General features: G+C 28.9%; 1 protein-coding gene across 6 annotated transcripts in view; it reads left to right on the top strand.

Moving 5' to 3' along the window:
- Nucleotides 1-22,207, top strand: part of p (WD40 repeat domain-containing protein pink) — a 91,306-nt gene that overhangs the window by 45,612 nt on the left and 23,487 nt on the right. For all 6 annotated transcript variants that reach the window (XM_067265407.1, XM_067265332.1, XM_067265458.1 and 3 more), the window contains 9 exons: nt 1,013-1,143; nt 1,220-1,346; nt 3,418-3,500; nt 6,306-6,389; nt 6,705-6,805; nt 6,912-8,343; nt 14,149-14,330; nt 16,700-16,826; nt 20,483-21,661. In XM_067265407.1, coding sequence (XP_067121508.1) covers nt 1,013-1,143; nt 1,220-1,346; nt 3,418-3,500; nt 6,306-6,389; nt 6,705-6,805; nt 6,912-8,343; nt 14,149-14,330; nt 16,700-16,826; nt 20,483-21,661 — 3,446 coding nt within the window. The remainder of the gene's footprint in view (nt 1-1,012; nt 1,144-1,219; nt 1,347-3,417; nt 3,501-6,305; nt 6,390-6,704; nt 6,806-6,911; nt 8,344-14,148; nt 14,331-16,699; nt 16,827-20,482; nt 21,662-22,207) is intronic.

Genomic DNA, 22,207 nt, shown 5'->3' with positions numbered 1-22,207 from the left:
GTTTTGTTTATCATTATGTTTTACTGCATTGTTTTGAAATTTGTACATCTTCAATTATTGAAGTATAAAATTACACATGGCCTGTAGAATTGCTCTGTACTTAAAGATTTATAAATGTAATAGTGATAAATTGTAAAAGTTTTATCTCATTTTTAAAAAATAATTGGATAAAATATCTAACTTTTGTAAAATATCCACATTATTTCCTTTAAGTTATATCAAATTTTACAGAAATTACACAAATCAGACAAAACAAAAGATTATTTGAGAAAAAATATTATCATTAAACACAATGTTTTAACACAATAAAAACTTGTTCTTCTTTTAAATAGTTATAAACTTACTAACTCAATACTAAAAATACTCTCATATCATTGTTTGAAGTTATTCAATTCTAACAACCAATGGAATAACTTCAAATAATGATATGAGAGTATTTTTAGTATTGAGACTTCAGACTTTAATCAATTGATATAGTCATGATGGTTTAAAAAATATATACAATTCTCTTACAATATTTATTATTTTAAAGATATTCAAAAAAAAATTATAGAATTTCAAAACAGCATGTAGAAACTTGTTATATTTTGAAATTCTATCAGAATAGATGTGATTTTCATGTAAATATAATTTTTTCTTTCTTTTAGCTTAACACACAGGAAGCTTTAAGAAATTTTTTTGTTTTTAATTAGAGAAACTATGGAAATATTTAAAAATTCTTTATAGTATTCTTTATTACTTATTCTTATTTTAATATTTATATCATATAATGAAAAATATGGTTGTTTAAAAGTTTTTAAATTACAGTTTTGTTATTGATGATTTTACATGTATTTTTCATACATAGTTACAGAAAATGACTAAGCTGGAAATGTAGCTCTAATAACATAACAATTTAATTCATTTTAAGATGCAATTAAGAACAAAATCACAATTTATTCATGCCCAGAAAAATTTTTATCAATACAAGAAATGATTAATTTATAAGTGGTTTAATAATATATTATTGCAGACAAGAAATTTATTTCAAATGCCAAGTACTTCCTTAATGAAACTTGATTCAAAAATTGTTCAGATGGATTTTGTCCAAGATCATCTCCTAGTCTCAACAATGACACGTTGCTACCTCTGTGATACATTAAAGTAAGACTCTTTTTTATAAATATTACAGAAAAATATACATATGTAACAATTAGCTATCTATTCTTTTTAATTTCAGAGAACAGTATTCTCAAATAGGTAAAAAATTGAGAGATGGCGATTATGGAGCTTGTTTTTATCCTGGTATTCGATTGCAAGATCCTTATACTATTTTCTCAGCTAGACCAGGATCAAGATTTTGGGAGGTAACTTTAAATAATAGTTATTTCAATAAATTAGTTTTGTTAAGAAAATTTATTTTCTATAAATTTTCATTACAAAATTAACTATCTAACAGTCATAAGTAACTGGCAGTCTCTGGGCTGTGTGCAGCTTGTGAGGTTCTAACATACATTCTCTAAGACTTTTGCAACATAACTTTATCTTCCTGTTTTCTGTCTCCTGCCATTATGCAACCCTAATTAAACCACTAATTGTGACAAAGAACATTCAAATTAAATTTAACTAGAGAAAAAGTGAGAATAAACTATGTATTACTAATTTCCATATAATCAGCTATATTATTATTGTACCTAGTTTATTAGTTCAGTACTCAGCAGGCTTAGAGCCTGCAACTCCATAAGAAAATATATAATCCCCAGAAGCCTATGAAGTTTCTTTGTAGCCTTCATCCAGAAAAACTTGCTTATCACTGATCTAACATAAAAATTATTAAATTAAATCTAGCAGTTTTCAGAGAACTAATTACTTTGAAAATAAATCTAAATGGGATGGGTTTTTTCTATACAAAAAATAATTCAACTCATATTTAAATAAGAAGTAAAAAATATAGTTTAAATGATATATCTAGTCTGTTACAAATGGCTAAAACATGACTGAAAAAAGAAACATATTTGGATTCTTTTTCATTAGTTCGTGCTATGCATTTTACTGAATTAGTTTTATGTAAGATGGATGTACTTTTGTTGGCTTTTGTTTGTTATGTACTAACTTCATATATTTTAACACACATCAGTCATGGATAAATGTTCTCTTTTCTCCCACCTTTTTGTTGGAAAAGAAGCTACAGAGGTTTATCACGTCTAAGTTGAAGGGTTGCTATATATGATATCTAATTCACTCCAAATATTACATAAATTGAGGAATATTGCTTTGGTGAATAAGTATTACATGATTTGTATGAATGTGTCTCTGAAGCTGTGTCTGTGTATAACAAAATACAATCTTGTTTTTGCAAACTGTGAGATTTTTCTCTTATTCTATTCCTGATTATTGTGATTAGCTCTGTTGTGATATTTTGGAGTTGGTTAATTTAATTGTTTGTTTTTTGTTTGATAACAGAATGTACTGTATATCCAAAATAGAGGGCTGTCTGTAGGAAGAGATACTTCAGGAATATTGTGAGAGCCTGTTCTAAGACTTTTGGAACAGTCTGTATTCTTGACTTTTCAATAGGAGATTAACATATATGCTAGTATAATAGCAGCTGTATGGCTTGATGCTTTAAGTTGGATCAACAGAATTGCCTTTCTGGGCGTTTTTTGGATGTGCTTATAATACGTAGAGAGATGAATTGTCATTTCTGTGTACAGAAAACTATTTTATCATCTATTGTTTATATTATATATGCTTGTGAATCTGTTCCTTTTAAAATATCTGCCTTCACTGAAGAAAAGTAATTGTTCTTATAACTGAATTCTATTAAAAAATAATTTATTTATAATTTTTTAAATAATTATTTATGTTTAAATTCATCATGAGACAACAGCTTAACCACTCACCTCTAGCCAAATTTCTTTGTTTTGAATTATTAGTTAGCTTTAATATAGCTTAATAAAACTCTAGCAGTTCATTTTGTATGGATTTATGTAAAAATTATAATATTAACTTTAAATATAGTAATAAATATTATTCATTTTTCAGTGACTTTAAATTCAAATTTAATATTACAATTTTAATTATTTGTATGATTTATAGTTTAAAAAAATTGTGTTGTAATTGAAAACATTTAACATAATACAAATGTAAATGTAAAATAGCTTTAAAAATTATCGAATAAAAATTTTGTGTTTATTACAATTAGTTTATATAAAGTTATACATCAATATAAACCAAGTCTAACATATACTGTAGAAAGAAATAAGTGATATTGTCAGATTTTAATATGGCTAATTAATTATAAAGATCATTTCTTTATAAGTTAATAAGAGATTCTGTATAATTACTTGTTCTGTTTTATTTACAAGAAAGAAAATTTAAATGCAATAAAAGAAATATGTAAATTGAAACTGTTGTTTACATAAATATATATTTTAGGTTGATATGAAAGGAAATGTACTAAATACACATCAGTTTAAGCAAGCATTGGCTGTTGCTCCAGTAAAATTAGCTACCTTCAGGTATGTATTTGTTAGTTTTTTTTTTAACTTCATTTACTGTATTAAGTTACTTTGCATTAGACTAGATAATCTTATATTTGGATATTACATATGTATCTGATGTCAAAATTTTTATAAAATAATTTATTTCAAATTTAGTAATATGCCAAATGATTGCTAGATTAAATCAGGCTACTTTACTGTTATTATTTTTGATTAAATTCTAAATAATTTCATATTAGAGGTAGACGTTAGGCACCATCTCTTATTAAACTTCATAAATATTAATTTAATAAATTTTATATTTATTGTAGTTCTAGGAAATAGATAATATGAGATATACTATAAAGAGTGCAATATTTCGTATGGATTTATAGATATTGTTTTTGAAAAATAAATATAATTTTTTTTTAGTTTAATGTTTTGTCTTTTTTCTAAATGAAGATGCATATACATCACCACCTGCCGTAAATAATCAGGCTAACTTTTGGATAAACTATCTTTAATCGTTTATATCCAAAAGTTAGTCCGATTATTTACAGCAGGTGGCGATGTATTGGCTTAATGTTATCGGGTTTAGTACGATGTTTATTTGTATGAAGATGCATGTGTAGATTCTAATTACATTCAACTTATTATCTATACAAGTAAAACAAAACAATTGTAAGATAAAGTTTTTACATATTCCATCTTTTATATTCTTAGTTATAAATATCATTGTAATTAAAGAATTTTGTGAATAAAAATTTTGAACATTTTCCAACTATACGATATGAAGCAGTAACATTTACTGTCAAACTTATTTAAACAAGGAGATCAAGGACAATTCTCTATCTTGAATTTCCATTGTCTTTCTCTTTGTCTATTCTATTCTATTTTTCTTTTGTTCATACAAACGAAATTTCATAGAAGTTGCTCTACATTCAGTTTTATTATTATTTTTTTTAATGTTAGTATTTGAAAAAAATTAATGAAAGTAGAGCCAATAGAAAATATTAAAAAGAAACACAACAATTTGAAAATAATTGAAAGATTATCCATTAAGCATTTGATTTGAAATTTTAAAATGTTTTTCCGGTGTGTCTCTTAATATTATTTGAGAGATTATACAAGAGTATATATAAAAACAAAATTTCCATGTCCTTACAAATCCTTAAAATTCCTTAAAAATTGCTTAATGTTTTTCTATGATGGTTAAAAGTATTTACTTTTACGAAAAATCAGGGAGGAAAAATCATTAAAAGATCTTAATTTCTATTGCTGACTCAAAAAATATTTCTCTATGAAAATCATTCTCTGCTGACCAATCAGGAACTAGATAACAGAGTAGCTTGTAGTCACAACTTTAGTGGTTTATAGCTAGGATGATTTATTAATGAGTCATTCATTTGAACAAATCTAAAAAAGAATTGTCAGAATTCCACTCTTTATGTAAACAATTTATTGATTGTATGAGTCACACATAGGAATATCCCAATCCAGTCATATGTAGAAATATATAAAACATGTTTTTATTGATTTTTTTTTTTAAATTTTTAATAAATTTAATGAAAAAATTTTTTATAAAAATAATTAAATTTATCTTATAATAATAATTTTTCTCTCAAGAAAAAGACCCTATTTAAATATCTATCAGTTTTTCAATTGAACTATGCAATTATGTAGTTTAATTGTTAATCAAAAATACTACAAAATAGACACAAAATAAGTCATATTGAAAGATGATCATGAGAAAATGTCATCTGAATTTTACAAAATTTCTTTTACAAGTTAATTTAAATAGCAGAAATTTGAATTTTTTCGTTAGCAAAGTCAAAATGGTCATAAATAAAAAACTAATGAATTATAAAATTGTCTTGTAATATTGTTTTCACTTTATTTTTTCTCTTGAATCTCCATTATTAAAGAACTTTAAAACACATTATTTTAATTTTAATTTTCTGAATTATTTATTACTTTATTTTGTAAAATTCAAAGAAAAACCCCAGCTATTTATTCTATGCTCACAAGATTGAAAGTTTGCAGCAAAGGTGGCAGCATGTGATTGATGGTGATTACCTACCAGGCTAAACTGTAATCATTGTTGAATTAATTGTCAGTAAAGTATTTTTCAAAATGTCTAAATTTCACCTTTACAACCTGATACATTATAACACAAAATGTTATCCATTGTTAACTGTTCAATATGATTTAGATCTAATTTTAAATGATTAAAAACACTCCTTATATTCAATTCTTTAGGTTATTGGTTTATGAAAGACTGAAGATGTAAATGCTTAAAAATTTTTTTGCAGCCCTTAAAAGTTCTTAAAAATTACTTAATTTTTAAGAGAGTAAAGACGTGTAAACTAGGAAAAAATGTTGTTATAGAGAGTATGATATAATTTGTATATAAGTTATAAAAAATATGCTAAAAATAAATTTTCTAGTTGATTAAATGGATTTGTAGATATATGAAAGCTGGAATAAAAAATGTATGATCTATTTTATGAAAACTTGCTTTTTCACTGTTAACTGAATTGTATTAATATAATAACTAATAACTTGTATTGAGAAAGAGACTGTGAAATTACTGTAATTTTGTGTTTAACAAAATTAACAAGTGAACATTAGCATAGATTGTATAATATAATCATTTGGCAATAAATATATAATTTAATTAATTTGCAAAGATTTCCTTACTCTTAAGAAAAAAAAGTTTTTTTGTAAAAAATTATAAATTTTATATAAATTCAATCATACAGAAACTATATAAATTTAATTTTCACTTAAAACTGTAAATTCTAATTTTATTTTGATTAATTTTTAAAATTCATTGTATTTCAGGAGAGAAATTGAAAGTGATTGTGGTGATTTGACATATAATCCACAGTCTGCAGCATTTCATAAAATATATACTATCTGGCCCAGGTAAAAGTTAATTTATGAATTTTCCACACTGGTTTAGGAATTTAGTTTTAACTTACAGAATTAAAATATGAGTGAGAAGATACATTTCACTTAAGATAAGGATTAGATTTTAGCACAGAACATTTGAAATAAAATGCAATTTTGTAAAAATGAACTGTTTATATTTTCACAAGATAAAATAGAAAGCAATTTGCTTAGCTTATCTAAATTTCTTTTTAAATTTTTAAGTAATAGCTGTTAATTGAAATTAAATACTGATAATTTAATAAATATATTTAGTCTATACACAATGGAATAATATAATTCAATTTTCAGTTCTGAAACATTTCCCTTTCTTCTCACCTGGGGACAAAGAGGTCTTTATATATTTGATCCTAAAAGACACAAAGTAATTCTTTGGAATAATGAAATAACGGGTATGAAATTTAATTATGATTTTAAGCTTTGTAATATTTTGATTTTTAAAAACTGTAAAGGTGATGTTGGATGATTTAAAATTTATTTAAACATTTCTTTGAATAGGAGTTAAAAATGCCAAGTGCTACAAAAATGATGTTTATATTTATTACATAAATGGAGAGTTTGCCAAATATTCCCTAGTTACTATAGAGAAAGCTGTATGCCATCTGTATCAACATGGATTATTAGTACAAAGTGCTCAACTTATTCTTTCTAAACTTCATTTATTAACTCCTAGCATTCTGCAGTTTCATATGACAACAGCCCTTCTGACTGATTTAAAACAGAAGATATTGGATATGGGACGGATGAATCTTGCCGATAGCTTATCGCTCGCTTTGAATCATCTAGAAATTGCGGCTGATAGTAATTCTCAGGATAGCAGAGCAAGTTCTGCAATGTCTGAACCCATGAAGTTAGATTCGGGAATCTACGTTGTCAGTAGAGGAAGAGAAAAAGAAACTGATGATGATTGCCATTGTAGATCATCAATGCGTTCTGCCAGATGGAGATCATCTTCGCCGATGTTTCGTCAGACACATGGCAATATCATTCGTTCCAGTCCTTCTGTAAAAATATCTGGAAGAACACATTCTTATGCTAAACGACCACAATCACGATCTCCAACACCAGTAGTCTTGAAAGAGAAAGCACATTCGCATAAATCAAATTCAAAGGGTATTAAAATGAAAAATGATAGGCCTCAAGATGACGATATTGAAACTGCTGTAAGTACTGAACCCGATTCACCCGAATTATGGAATTCAGAAAAACCTTTATATCAAAATTCATCAGATAATGAAGTTTCCAGAACTCCTTGCTGTATTTCACCTGCAGAAGATGCATTAAATTCTCTATCTTCAGCTGCTTCTAAAGGTGAGCTAGATGGGGATTCAAAAGTACTTTCTGAAATTATTACATCTGAATTTGCATCTGTAGCTCATAAAGATCAACCATATACAGAAAAGGATAAAGATACACCAATGTCAGATACTTACCCAGAATTTGATAGAAGAAGTTATGATAGTGAAGATAAAAATAAAGTTAGAAAGCACAGTGTGTGTTTAGAACCACAATTAGAGTTTAGAACTGAATCACCCCAAACAGGTAGCAATGTGAAAAAATATAGACCAAAATCCATTGAAGATTTACTACCTTACGAATACAGACTTAAATCTGGAGGTACTCCGAGCACTTTTTCTTCTACAAATAGTTCACGTGAAAGTTTAATTTTTTCAGAATCTCAGAGTAGTGGCAAAACAACACCTCAAACAGGTACACCATTTGGTAGATCAGAAAGAAACAGTCCAATGGGTGACATTGATGAAATTCTATTAAGTAATACCTATAAGGATGCTGTTAGCTTTGACAGTTATTTTCAATTTGCAATGTATGGAGGTGGAATGATGTTACCTTCAAGTATGGATTTTTCAATTTTCTCAGGAACAGATACTGTTGATTCTAGTATAATTGAATTATCTAAAATCAAAGACAGGTAAGATGATAAATTTTGTATTATTTTAATAATATATCAATTTAAATATTATTATTACTTGATTGATAAAGGTATTCCTTACAGCAATCGGCAAGTAATTTATATGATCATATTATATTTATAAATTACAGTGGTGCCTCATATAACGTACTTAATCTGTTCCAGGTGCACGTCCGTTATACGAAACGCATTTTCCCATAGAAATACATGTTAAAACATCTAATTCGTTCCGCAGCATAAAATAACCGTACTGTATCATAAAAAAATGAACATGGGGTGCATTCTTTTATTCCTCCGCGTAACTCTGCGCGAGCGACATCCGTTAAAAAATTCCTGCGGAACGCGTTCCTAAATTCTGGTGGGGAGTGCGCGCTGTCGAACGGCAAAAACGGCCGCTTGTAGCAGTAGTTTACGGTAAAAAGCAACATGGCGTCTTCCATGGCTCAGATAGTTTCGTTTCCAGGTCCATTATGTAGTTTTATGAATGAAAATTTAAAAATTGTGAAAGCGCAAGTTAGTGCACGTGGTGATGTAAGTGTCTTTACGAATTTTTTTTCGAATGGTAGCCGGCATTCTAATTTTTTTCGTGGCTATTTTGAATGCTCTTTCAACAAATAATCCATTTTATGGTTAAATTTTACAATTGGGACTCTTCCTTTGCCTTTAAAAGCTCATATTTTAGAATTATAGATTCCTCCATCATGATACTATCGATAGTGCGAGCGCTGCCATCTTTCTTTCACCGTCGTTCCTAAATGCCTACAAACAGCAGCGCACTCCCGTAGTAGCGGAGACGCAGAGCTCCGCTACAACGTCTCCGGTTACGTTTGTTTAGTATGTTAGGAAAACACTAATGCATGGAGCAGTCGCCAATTATGCCGGAAAGTCTGTTGTTCGCAGCCAGTCCGTTGCTTGAGTCACGTAACGGCCAAACAGAAAGTCCGTTGTTCGCAGCCAGTTTGTTGCTCGAGTTACGTAACGGCCAAACAGAAAGTCTGTTGTTCGCAGTGTCCGTTATTCGAGGCGTACATTATAGAGAGGTTTCAAGGTCGCATGTCACGTGATAAAACACACGTTTGCTCTGCCCATTCGCCATTTTTGTGGTAGTTTTCGCTCGCTTAGCTTGCACGTCGTCTGTTATTCGACGTCTCTTTTTTAGTTTAAACGTACAAAAATACTGCAGTTCTATTATCATGGATTAAGTTAAAAAAGATTCTTTTCTTGTGGGCTATTCTAGCGGTCTAACAGGACGAGATGCAGCTCTGTACGAAGAGAAAATTTCGTTATTTCAAGGCGATCCATACGAAGTCAGTTTATCAGACTTCGTCGTAGATCAAGAGTTGTGGCCGAAAGTAGAATTTGGTGACATTATAAACTATTTGGTTTTGACAACAAATTTCTATACCCTGTCACAAATGAAAGCTTATAAATCTTTAGAGGCTCATAACTATTTAACAAGTGGCTGGGTTTCTCCTGATATAAAAGTAAAAGTAATGAATAACAGCGAAGTAATATTGCTTGAAAAGATATGTTTTCTTTTGTTTGTTTAAACTCGTGTTTTTACGTATTTCTCACCTAAGAATTTTTGTCTGAAAGTAAAAGTCTAATTAAAAACAGCTGTGGAAATTTTTTAATTCAAATTGTTCAGTACCTTTATTTTCTAGTTGAAACTAGCATATAATAAGCCTACTTGCTTTTAGTTTTAACGTGTAATGTTTATAAGTTTGCACTAGCTAAATCCTAAAATTACATTAGTTATTCGTTTATAAATGCACTATACCTAACTAAATTAATATAAGCAAATCAGTAAACTCTTTTAGGTTTTAAAATATAACTTAGTGTTTATTAACGTAAATATTGAAATGAAATGTTTCTGACAAACTCTTGTATTAATATTCACTTTATTCGTAACGAAATTTTTCCGGTTAATTCTCGAGAGCCATGCAGTTTGCCTTCGTCGTGAAAGCACCTCAGTTTGGGATCCTTGATGACAAATAATGACGGGAATTTTAAAAAATGATGTTCCTTTGTTCTTGAGTGAACTAGCATTACACCCAATTACACAACAAATCACCATAATGATATTCGCGACGAAAAAAAAACAACACAAGAACTCCAGTTAAAGTGCACGCGAACACACACAAAACGTAAACAAGTCACAAACAGTCACAAAGATGGCGCTGGACAATTGCGCATGCTCATGACGTCACTCGTGATGTCGATATGAAACCTCTCTATACGAGGCACCACTGTACTTTTATCTGGAGATGAAATTGATTGGGATCTGAATACCACAATTAATAACACATCTGCTCAGTTTTAAGAAATAATTTTCTTTGATTAATCCAGCCCAATCTTTGTTTAATGTTCCTAAAATTTTTAATTAATTAAAATTAAATTTAATAATTAAAGTATATGATAATACTACTTAACTGTAGGCAAATTGTATACTTACCCGATAAAAAAATCAAACATTAAAATACTCTAGAAAAATATACATTATTTGATTTATTTCATCTAAAGATTTATTTCAGTGCTAGCTCATGGATCCAGAAAATGATAGAGCCAGGTTAAAAATGTTATTTAGATTAATAGAAAATTGGATATTAAGATAAATAATAACATAACAAATCTGTCTATTTTTGCATAGTTTTTTGATTATACATATTTACAGTATTGGTTGGCAAAGTTATGAAGAATACAACAATGACAAGTTCAAAATTTATACTTAGAGTAAGCATTAGCATCTGTAATTTAGTAAAATGAACAATAATGAAAATTAACAAAAATTTTTAACAGGCATTTAAAATTGAAGTGAATGCAATAAGTAAGAAATCTGCAATAAAATGAGTAAAAGCAGTACTTAAACAAACAGTTTAATATTTATTTAGGCCTGTAAATTATGAAATAAAATGGAAAACTAAGTGTAATAATTATGAATTACTGAATCAGTAAAAAATATAAAATGCAAAAGATTATAAAACATAGTAATTTGCAAATAAACAACAACAGCCAACCTGTAACATATAAAGCTACCACCAACCAAAGCCGAAATTATTGGGCTGGAAACGGCTATATTAATTAAAAATTACAAGATAATTTGCTATTAGAGTGTGGCATTAGGCACCATCTCTTGCTAAATTTAATAATTATAATTTAATTAAATAATTTTAAATAATAGCCTGATTTCCAGCCCGATAATTTCGGCTTTGGTTGGTGGTAGCTTTATAGTAATTTGCACACTTTCAAACATGGTTAAGCAGTTCAGAGTATATTGGGAATAGGTTTAGCTATTGATAATAAAAAAATGGAATAGAAGTGGAAAGATAGATTAGAACACTGGAAATTGATGAATCATCATGAAATATTTGAACAAGTGAATAAACCCATGGGACAAGCAAGTGAAGTGAGGAAGCAAAGCCCTCCCTAGTTTAGATTATAAAAAAAATTAAATAATTTAACATGATACTTTTTATCAATAAGTGATTGTTTGATAAAATTATTGATAGGATTCAACCCCTTCTGATCCCTAACAACCTGCTTTTGATGAGAAAATTCTAACACACTCATTCGAAGACCTGTTGAGCTATAAAAGAAAATGATGTCTTCTGAATAGTACATTTACAGAATAGTTTAATGTACTTCTAAAAGTTATCTAAATTGATTATTATTGACATGTGCATAAATTACAAATTTGTATAAAGGTTTATGAAATACACTTTTAAAGGAAAAGAAATAATATAAAAAATGAAACTAGACACCTTGGTTGGTGTCTGCCGAAATTCTATCGGACTAGTTTAAGGCTAATTACTAAATGAATTACGTACCAATTTGGCTCTAGAGGTGAGCGTTAGGTGCCATCTCGTATTAACATTAATAATTATAATTTAATTAATTAATTTAAATAATTTAAGAACTACTGAGAGAAAAAAATCGGCCTGGAGCGGGACTCGAACCCACAACTCCTGCTTACTGTGCAGATGCGTTGCCAGTTACGCTATCACGACCTCCAGTCCAATCTCCCCTTCCAGCATATATAAACTAACGTTATAACCATCGACAGTTGTTACAATGCCAGTGGGGACACATTCAGTGCCCACGTCCTCATAAGGCACTCAACCGGCCATCGTAAGCCCCGGCAAGGTGTAATATATAAACAACATCACTAAACCCGATATATTATAAGACTAGACACCAACCAATTTGACAAAACTCTGTCAGGCTAGTTTAAGGCTAATTACTAAATGAATTACGTACCCATTATAATATATACAGTGTGTTAAAATTCTTAGCGTTATTTACTTTTTCCATCGTTATTTAATCTATTATTTTTTAAATTGTTTTGTGCTTTAATTGGGGCATTTACTTGTGTTATTTTAGTTTAAATTATGATTTTTTAGAATTAAAATGAGCATTTTTGAGGTTTAGAAATGGATTATTCACTTTACATTATTCCTTATAGGACAATAATAAAATGGAAAAAAACACTGAGATTGGCATTATATGTACGTTTTCTTATCGCAAGCGCTTTCAACGAACCTATAGTTAACACTTCTCCCACACTGGGTTGTATAAACAAAAAAATTAAATACCTTCTAAAACCGATAACCGGTGCAAACTATTTTTCGAAATGGCGAACGTTTTCACTGCCCCTCCTGGGCTCTTCCTCAGGCCAATTCTGGATTTGATAATCGAACAGCATAAATAAATGGAACGTGTTCCGTAATTTAAACGATCGAGTACTCGATCGTTTAAATTACGGAACACGTTCCATTTATTTATGCTGTTCGATTATCAAATCCAGAATTGGCCTGAGGAAGAGCCCAGGAGGGGCAGTGAAAACGTTCGCCATTTCGAAAAATAGTTTGCACCGGTTATCGGTTTTAGAACCTATAGTTGTCGTCATCAGGCGAATATGGAAATTTACTAAAAATTAAACAGAAATAATCCGATGAAGAACAGAATGCTTAAAATTTGAATTAAAACTTTTGTCAAAACCATTAAGAACACGTAACAAATATTCAAATAAGTTCAAAATTGAATGAGCAGTAAGCTTTGTGATAAGTGAAGCTTATGCTTTGCATATCTCTGTTTATATGACGAACATGGTTAGCACATTCGTTGTACAAACAGAGCAAAGTGGAGGTGAATATCCCATATTACAACTACATGGATGAAAACATGCCTAATGCAGTGCATAAAATCTTACAGTGGGGATCTAAGTACATTCCTCCTGCCAACACCAACCTTTTCCAGTTGATCCTGCCATGTTAGCAGCACTCAAGTCTTGTCAGAGGGCCACTACATATCCACAAATGGAATTGTCTATAATCACAAAACTTGCTACAGCAAAACAAGAATCTGGTAAACCCAATGGCTTTGTGGAGTACTGAACACTAGAGCACTTCCTTGCCAGAGCCAACTTGAGACTTTTAATCTCCGACAAGGACAGGAAGTTTGTGCTATGCAGAGAAAACGACTTTCTCCTCGGTGATGAGTGAGAACCCTACACCAACAATCTTACAGAAGGCAAGGAGAATCATAGCCCTATCAAGTGTTTTCTCAACCGTAACTGGGTCCCTTGATCCCCTCCAACGTTGCATGTTCTAGATTGTTCTTTAAACCAAAAACTCGTAAGGCAAACTTTACATCTGCTTTAGACTATTAGTTTAGACTATTTACAAAAAATATGTAATATATATTTTTTGTAAATAGTCTAAACTTCAATTGTGAATAATAATAATATCAATATATTAAATAAAATTATTATAATTGAAAAATGTTAAATATTTTGATTAATTTCAGTATTTCAGCCAAATTAAGTTCAAGAACAAAAAGTATTTTACAAAATCTTCGAGAATTTGAATTGCGATTCAGAAACAAAGGACAAAATTCGTCCGAATTATTAGATGTTGGCCCAAAAGAGAGAATTAGTGATGATCAGAGTGATTCTGGAATAAATAGTAAAGCAGTAGAAGCAAGATCTGGTAAGAACATTTATGTTAAATATAAAATTAAATTTTAGATATATAAATAAATTAACAACTAATATAGCTTTAAAAGAAGCAAATATTAAAAAAAAATGAATGCAAACAAAATAGCTTACTGTTAAATTTGTGTTTAATGGTTTGCTGATGTTTTTTGGCACAGAGCCATATAGGCTAAACTTTGCCATTTGTATTTAACAGTTCGATCTTTAAGGATGAGACTTTGTTAAATATAAATATTTTGGAAATATTTAAAACTTCAAATTCTTTTTTAATATTTCTGAATATACTTTTATCACTGAAATGCATTTTACTGGTTACATGTACATTAATCTTTAATGCATTTCTTTTGAAATTTCATATTATTGAATCAGTATTTCAATAAAACCCATTAACTTTTTTTATTACAGTTTTTCTCTGTCTTGGCACTAAGATAGGTAAAGGCTAGCTTGTCACTCTAGGGATCAAATTTGAGTTTGGGTTGGAAACCTTGAGGCTTTTTCACAGATACATTGTGCCTTGTCCATCACCCTCCAGCTTCTCCTATTGTAGGTCTGGGGTTGAGTCCATGATAAGATCTTAATGCTTATAGAATGGGAAGAGTCTAAACCAAAAAGAATTTCTCAAGTAGAATGATGATTGTTCATAGTTTACTAATGGTTGTAATTTTTATTTTATTTGTAATGGAAATCCACTCACTTGTAGGCTGTCAAAATTAAATTATTATTATTTTTTTAATCTTGTAGTTTTATTTAAATGTAGCCTTTTTACATACATTTTTTTTTAATATGCTGTAATATGATGCACTATAATGTGTAATAATTGTCATTAAACATATGTAATGTGTTTTAATATTTAAGTTAATTTTTTCTTATTATTATTTATTAGCTAACATTAATTTTTGTATAAATGTAATGATTAGTTTTCTGTAAAAACTTTTAAAATGAAATACAATGTTTTCCTAAGAAATATATAGTAACTAGACTGGTTATTGTAATTCTGTATACAGTCGGTTTCAAAATTATAAACACACCCAACTTTTTTCAATAACAAAAACATCAACAATAGTAATGTATTTATTATATTTGTATGTTGTTTAAAACATCAATTTAAACATTTTCTGAAATTTTTAGAGCTATCTGACAATTACAAAGAAAATTATCACAGATTTTCAATTTTTGATTGCTTCAAAAGTATAAGCACAGGTCCATAAAATTAGTATGATAATTTTTTTATTAATTATTGGTGTAATTAGTTGTTACCAGACAGTAGTATCATTCATTATTACAAATGTGGTGCCAATTTTTAAACGGTTATTTGTGATTTAAAACAATGCCTCATGGAAAAACATTAACAGAGTTGGAAATATGTGAAATTTACCAACTAAAAGAAGCATGACAATCTCTTAAGACAAATTTTGGCAGCTGTAAATTAATCTACATGTACTGTGAGAAATGTGTTAACTCAGGGTGAAAATTATGGCAGAAATAAGCAATGTGGAAGGCCTAAACTCCTTACAACTAGAAATGAAAAAGAGGTTTTTCGGCTATCGATGGTCAACAAGTTGTCTGTCAGAGAATCAGCATCAACATTGCGAATTGCAGTTTCACCAAGCAACTGTATGCAAAATCATAAAAATGCCAAATTTACAAAAATGGTTGCCAAACTGAAATTAACACAGTTGCACAAAACAGCTAGATTAAAGTGGGCCAAAGACAAATTGGCATGGAAACAAATAATCTTTTCAGATGAAAAAATATGCAATTTGGATGGACCTGACGGTTATAGTTATTAACCACTGGCATGATTTGAGAAAGAACAAAGAAGTCAGAATGAGCAGACAGCAAGGATCTCCATCCTTGCTGTCTGCTCCGTGAGGGTGTAGGCATGATTTGGATGGGGGTAAAACAGACGACATATTTATAGAAGGTAGAATGAATTCAGAAAAGTATCAAGAACTGTTGTATCAAAATTTAACAACTTTTGGATCACTTATTGGGAGAGAAAACTGGCAATTCCAATAGGATATTGCTCCCATTTATGCATCAATTTCAGGTGGAGGACATATATTTTAAATTAAATAAATTAAAAATTGCAGCTTAGCATTGTGACGATGTCACAATGAATAATTGCTTATTAGAAGTATAGGCAAGTTTCAAAGTGATTACAATGATAGGATTATCCTATGTCTAATTCTATAATTGAATGGAAAACAATATAAAATGTATTTATTTTTTGTAAGTTATTTTTAGCTTATGGAACTAAAACAATATAGCTAATATTTTTAAATTGAAAATAAACATTTTTTATAGATTATTATTACCTATAAATATATTTATTAATAATTGTAATTCAACTTTTATATTTAGATGAAATTCTCAATACAGAAAAAGAATCTGCAATGCAATATAATACATCTGTTGATAATGAAGATTTTTGGTCATTTTTAACTCCAGTTGATGTATCAAATTTATTAGAAAGTTCCAGGAAAACAAGGTAAATTCTAAATTTTATAATTTTATCAATTATATAACTTGATATAAATAGAATACACCTATCCCTCGTTTTACACGGTACTTCTTTTACACGTTTTCGCTTTTACATGGTTTAAAAAATAAATGTAGAAAATAAACTGGCTATGATCAAAAGGAACAATTCTTAACTCTAATCTACATCTATATTTCAATCCACCTTAATTATATGTTATAGTTGACATTTAGGATACTAGGTGACAGTTTTATTTGAATCCGTCAAATAGTAACCGATAAACCGATATAGGATACTCCCCCATACGCATGAAATTGCATTCATTGCACATAGTTTTAAACCAGAAAATTTTAATTTTTCATATTCATAAGTAACAAACGATTACATTATTTTTAATTACATTTTTTACATTGCATTACATTACATTACATTACACAATTACATAACATTTTTATGAATCTTTCAGATTTTATTTTTTGTTCCTTTGTACTTTGTTTTTAATTAATAAAAGAATATTTTTTGCCTTTCAATATTTTTGTTTGATTTATGTACAGTACCTTTAAAAAATTTAAAAAATTCATAATTAATAAACAACGAAATTATGCGTTTTTTGCATACTTTTCGATTTACACGGTTTTACATTCAAAAAGATACAAATTCGATTTACACATTTTTCTCAGGAACCTATCTTCCATGTAAATCGAGGGATAGGTGTATATCAATCTCATTTTGCAAACTGCTAAAAATACAATAATAAATAATGTACTTCTGCATTATTTTTCAAATTTGAAAGTTTATATTTCATATTCAAGAAAAAATCAAAAATAAATTTTTTCTGTAGGCTTTACCTAATAAATCTTTGTTATTAAAGTTAATTCTGATTTATTGTATATAATAAAAATTATAATTGATTTTTTTTATGTAATAAAAAGTGTGTGCATGTGTGTGAATGAATGTGAATGTAAATTATATTAAAAATTATTAATGATTAAACCAAAGCATATATTCAAAAGTGAAAAAAAATTAAATAAACAATTATTCAAAAACATTACTTGCCTTCCTATAAAATAGCAGCATTTAAAATTTAAAACACTGGATGCAAAGGTCATACATACACTGCTGTAATATTTTGGACACAATGAAGGAGATAGAGCAGATTAAAAAATTAGTGCAAGCTCATGGAAAAATCTGATTGTTATGTTAGCTAAAAACATACAGAACAGCATTAATAAATTGCAGCTTAGTAATGATAGGCAGAGTTCAGAAATTTATAGTAGTGAACTATGATTCAAGGCTACTTTTACATATAAAAAGCTAGCAAAACATATGAATGCTAGAATAGCTTACAGAAATAATTCATCTATAAGCTACTAGCTAATAGTAAAGATTTGATAAATCAGAACTTAGCTTCTGGAGTATATATGATATCGATGTGGGATGATAGATTTTTAGTAGAAAGTTAAAATACATAAGCGCCACTAAAAGATTGTTAATCAAAGGCTCAATGATCATAAATACAATGTTTGTACAAATAGTCTATAAACAATGCTTACCCAATTTGCAAGTGAGCCAGGAGTGTTGGCATGTTGGGAGGCAAGCTAAATTATTAAAAAAAGTATATGACATCAACAAATTAAGATCAATGAAAGCATTTGAAATCTTCTAAGCCTCTAGAAAGAGCAAATGCATTAACTTCAAGGAGATGATGATGATGATATCTAAAAGCTTGGCAGTCTCTAGTTGATAACCCAATGAGGGAGGAGAACGAGTTGGGCTAGACTTAATGTTGGTTAATAAATAACACGTGTAATTTATTTTATTTTTTTATTTATGTTGTTTTATGTTTTCATTTAATACATCAAATTTTAAAATCGTTTATTTTCAAATGTTGTAAATTTAAAATAAACTGTTATAGTTCTGCCATTAGAACTCAGTTCTTTTATTTAATTTTGTAATATACAGGGTGGGCCACCGAAAACGAAACAGCAGAGTGTTCGTGTTTGTCGAAGCAAATCGCTCAGACAGGTCAATTTTATTCTCGAGGGACATCTTTTGCAATAACATTTTTGCGATTCTGAATACAACAGACAACAAAAAATTTTAAAAACTCATTTATTTTGTATTAACTAAACAAACATTTATTTCAAAAAAAATGTTTGTTTTGTGGGGAAGTACTCGATCTTTAGAGTATTCCCCGTGCAGGAAAAAAACAAAACGAAACTTCAAAGCAATAAATCACACGCTCTATGACTCCAATGCAAGAAACTTAAAGTTTATTTTAGTCCTTCCAATCACTACTCTGTCCCTTCGCTATAACAGACACTAAAAGAAAAGAAACAACACACACACAAAAAAACAATCTCAACGACTCTATTGTCTACACGTCCTCTCTCCATTCTTTTTTCCCTAAAAAAGACCTCTTATTCCGTTGAGCATGCGCGATCTCCTCTCTCTCTCTCCTTTTTTTTTTTTTTTTTTTTTTTTTTTTTTTTTTTTTTTTTTTTTTTTTTTCAGAAATGCGGCCCATCCTTTCTTTACCCTGTGGCCCACCCAAGGATCACGCAATAGAACACGTGATCTTTGGACCACATATCTCCCCTTCTCCCATTAACTTTTACAACAGGAAGCTTTTACGCTATGAGGGCCTGTCCCTCCTTTACACCGTGAACCACCCAAGGGGTTGGTTACGAACCGGTTAGGCAACAGAACACGTGGTCTTCAGACCACAGTTTAGTTAATATACAGAATCGCAAAAAACTATTGCATAAGATGTCCCCTCGAGAATAAAATCGACCTGTCCAAGCGATTTGCTTGGACGAACACGAACACTGCTGTTTCGTTTTCGTTGGCCCACCCTGTATACATTTTATAACTGGAGGCAGACCTCTGAACATGGTCGAAAATGTTTGGTTTTGATTAAAACACTGTTGGAAAAGTATAGAAGGTGTAGAATTATTTATATTTTGGCTTGTGTTTTCAGTTTTTTCTACAAGTGTGTTTCTGAACAAAGTTTAGAAACAATCTCATCTTAAAAATTATAAGAATATATTAGACAGTATATTCATGATTACATGTTATCAAATGTTTATGCCATATGTTATTTTCTTAAAATGTTATGAAATGTTAAGAGGTTATAAAATATAAAATACAGTAGAGCATCGTTTATCTGAATCAATTGGGAACTGGGGTTGTTTAGATAACTGATTTTTTGGATAATCGATTATGTATGAAAAAATATATTAACCTATCCAATGTTGAAATTTTTCTTTGTTGTGTGTCGTTTCATGTTGAATTAACCCTAACGAAAATTTTTATAATAATAATCGAGACTATTGTATCGTTAAAAATTATTTCTTTATTTTGTACAAACAAAATAAATGTATTGAAAAATATAAAAACAAAAAAGTTATACTTTAGAAGTTAATCTAGTATCAAAAATGTTCGATTCAGCACGACACAATCTGACTGGAAAGCTTTCGGTTAACCGACGTTTCAGTTGACCAGCTTTTGGATAAACGATGCTCCACTGTACTTAAAAAATTAGCTATATTTCTATATAATTTAATATTTTCTGTTTTAAACTACGATAAAATATAAATGAATTAAATTCATAAATTCACTGTACATTTTTAATATTAAAATAGATATTTTGTTTTCCCTTTCAGGTATCAGTTAAGAGATCCTGACATACTATATAATAAAGAAAACATGGAATTAATTTTAAACAATTGGCTTAAAGATTTAATTACAATCCAAAATGTTATTCTTGAAAAGATTGAAAAGATTAATACTACTGTTAATATGGAAACCCAAGTGCCTGATGCAATTGATCTTCCATCAAATGACACGTCTGAAAATAAAATTAGTGATGTAAATAATACCACTTCCATCAGTACAGATCAAAAAACAGAACAGTCAAAAACAAAGCACTCAAAAGAAAATGAAGTAACTTCTACTTTAACACAAAAGAAATTAAAATATTTCTCTGGTGGCCTTGGTAATTTTGTATTTGTTTATGATCAGTTTAGATTATCACAGGTCGATCATCAGTTACTGTCCGAACTTGCTACTTTATGTTTTCAGACTGGAATATATGGGGATTTGATAAAATTGAATAAATTTTTTAATAAAGATCAAATTAATATGCAAGAACCAAATAATCAATATTATTCTGTATCTTCTGAAATTAATTCATTTTCTATGTATAATCATTTGAATGTTACAAATAGTTTAGAAGATTCTCTTGTTCAACATCATCAGACTTTTAGCAAAAACGAAATAAAATCAAACGTGAATGATAATATTTTGAAAAAATCAAGTATACTATTGTGTTCGATTATAGATACGGAGAAGCAAAAGGTCGATTTACAGGAGATCGATCAGACTCTCGAAGCACAAAATTTAAACATTCCAAAAAATGGTGATATTCCTTTTACTTTGAGAGCCGAAAAATCACTTTTAAATAGCCTTAATGAAGGAAATCCTGTAAATGGAACATTGCTTATCCCATCTGTACATAAATCTCAAGAAGATATTGTTCAGTTTGAAAATTCTCATCAAGGACCTGTAGTCTTTAAAGATATTAATTGGACTGATGATGATTATTTATCTTTATTTATTCAAAATTTTTTCCATTTGCTTGATCTTGGGAGGGTAAGAGAAATTATTACCATTGAACATAAAAGTATGTTCAAAACTTGGCTTACATTAATAAAAGGAGCTATGCTTTTAAGCGAGGATGATGATTTCAACAAAAAATTTATATCTGGACAAATAAATGCTGCCATTCAAAGTTTGGAAAATAGTGCTTGGACTTCAATTGTACTTATTGCTCATTTATTTAAGTAAGTGAATTTAGTATTTCATAATTTTATCTTTCCTTATTTCTTCAATAATTGTGAAATTAACTAATTAAAATGCTATATAATAAAATAATTATACTAACAGTAATAATAAAATTAATTTATTGGTTAACATAATCTGTGAAAAGATTTATGATTAAATTAAATACAGTAAATTAGTAGATTTATAACAACAGTTTAATAAATAATAATAATTGTTGCTGCATTAGTTATACCAGTCAAGTAACAATTTTATTTTCTCAGATTTTTTTGCATTTTCATTTAGTTAATTATTTCATTGAGCCTGTTAATTATGTAATAAAGAAGGAAGAAGGAATTTCTTTGTTAAAATGCAGTTTCACTAACTGTAGTATGTTTAAGAATATAGGTTTTCAAGATTTGAAGGAAAAAATTTCTTCTGGTGCAAAAATAAACTTAATATGTTAAATATATACTAGTTAAATTCTGTTAGCATTTTTGACAGTAGATGGAAATGTGAATTAGTCCTATGGACTAATTGTAGGAAACTTAGTAAAGCAAATTTTATTT

Source organism: Centruroides vittatus, unplaced genomic scaffold (assembly GCF_030686945.1).
Source record: "Centruroides vittatus isolate TY-2023 unplaced genomic scaffold, ASM3068694v2 contig_10, whole genome shotgun sequence".
Classification (NCBI taxonomy): Eukaryota; Metazoa; Arthropoda; class Arachnida; order Scorpiones; family Buthidae; genus Centruroides; species Centruroides vittatus.
This window is presented reverse-complemented; position numbering and strand designations above follow the sequence as displayed.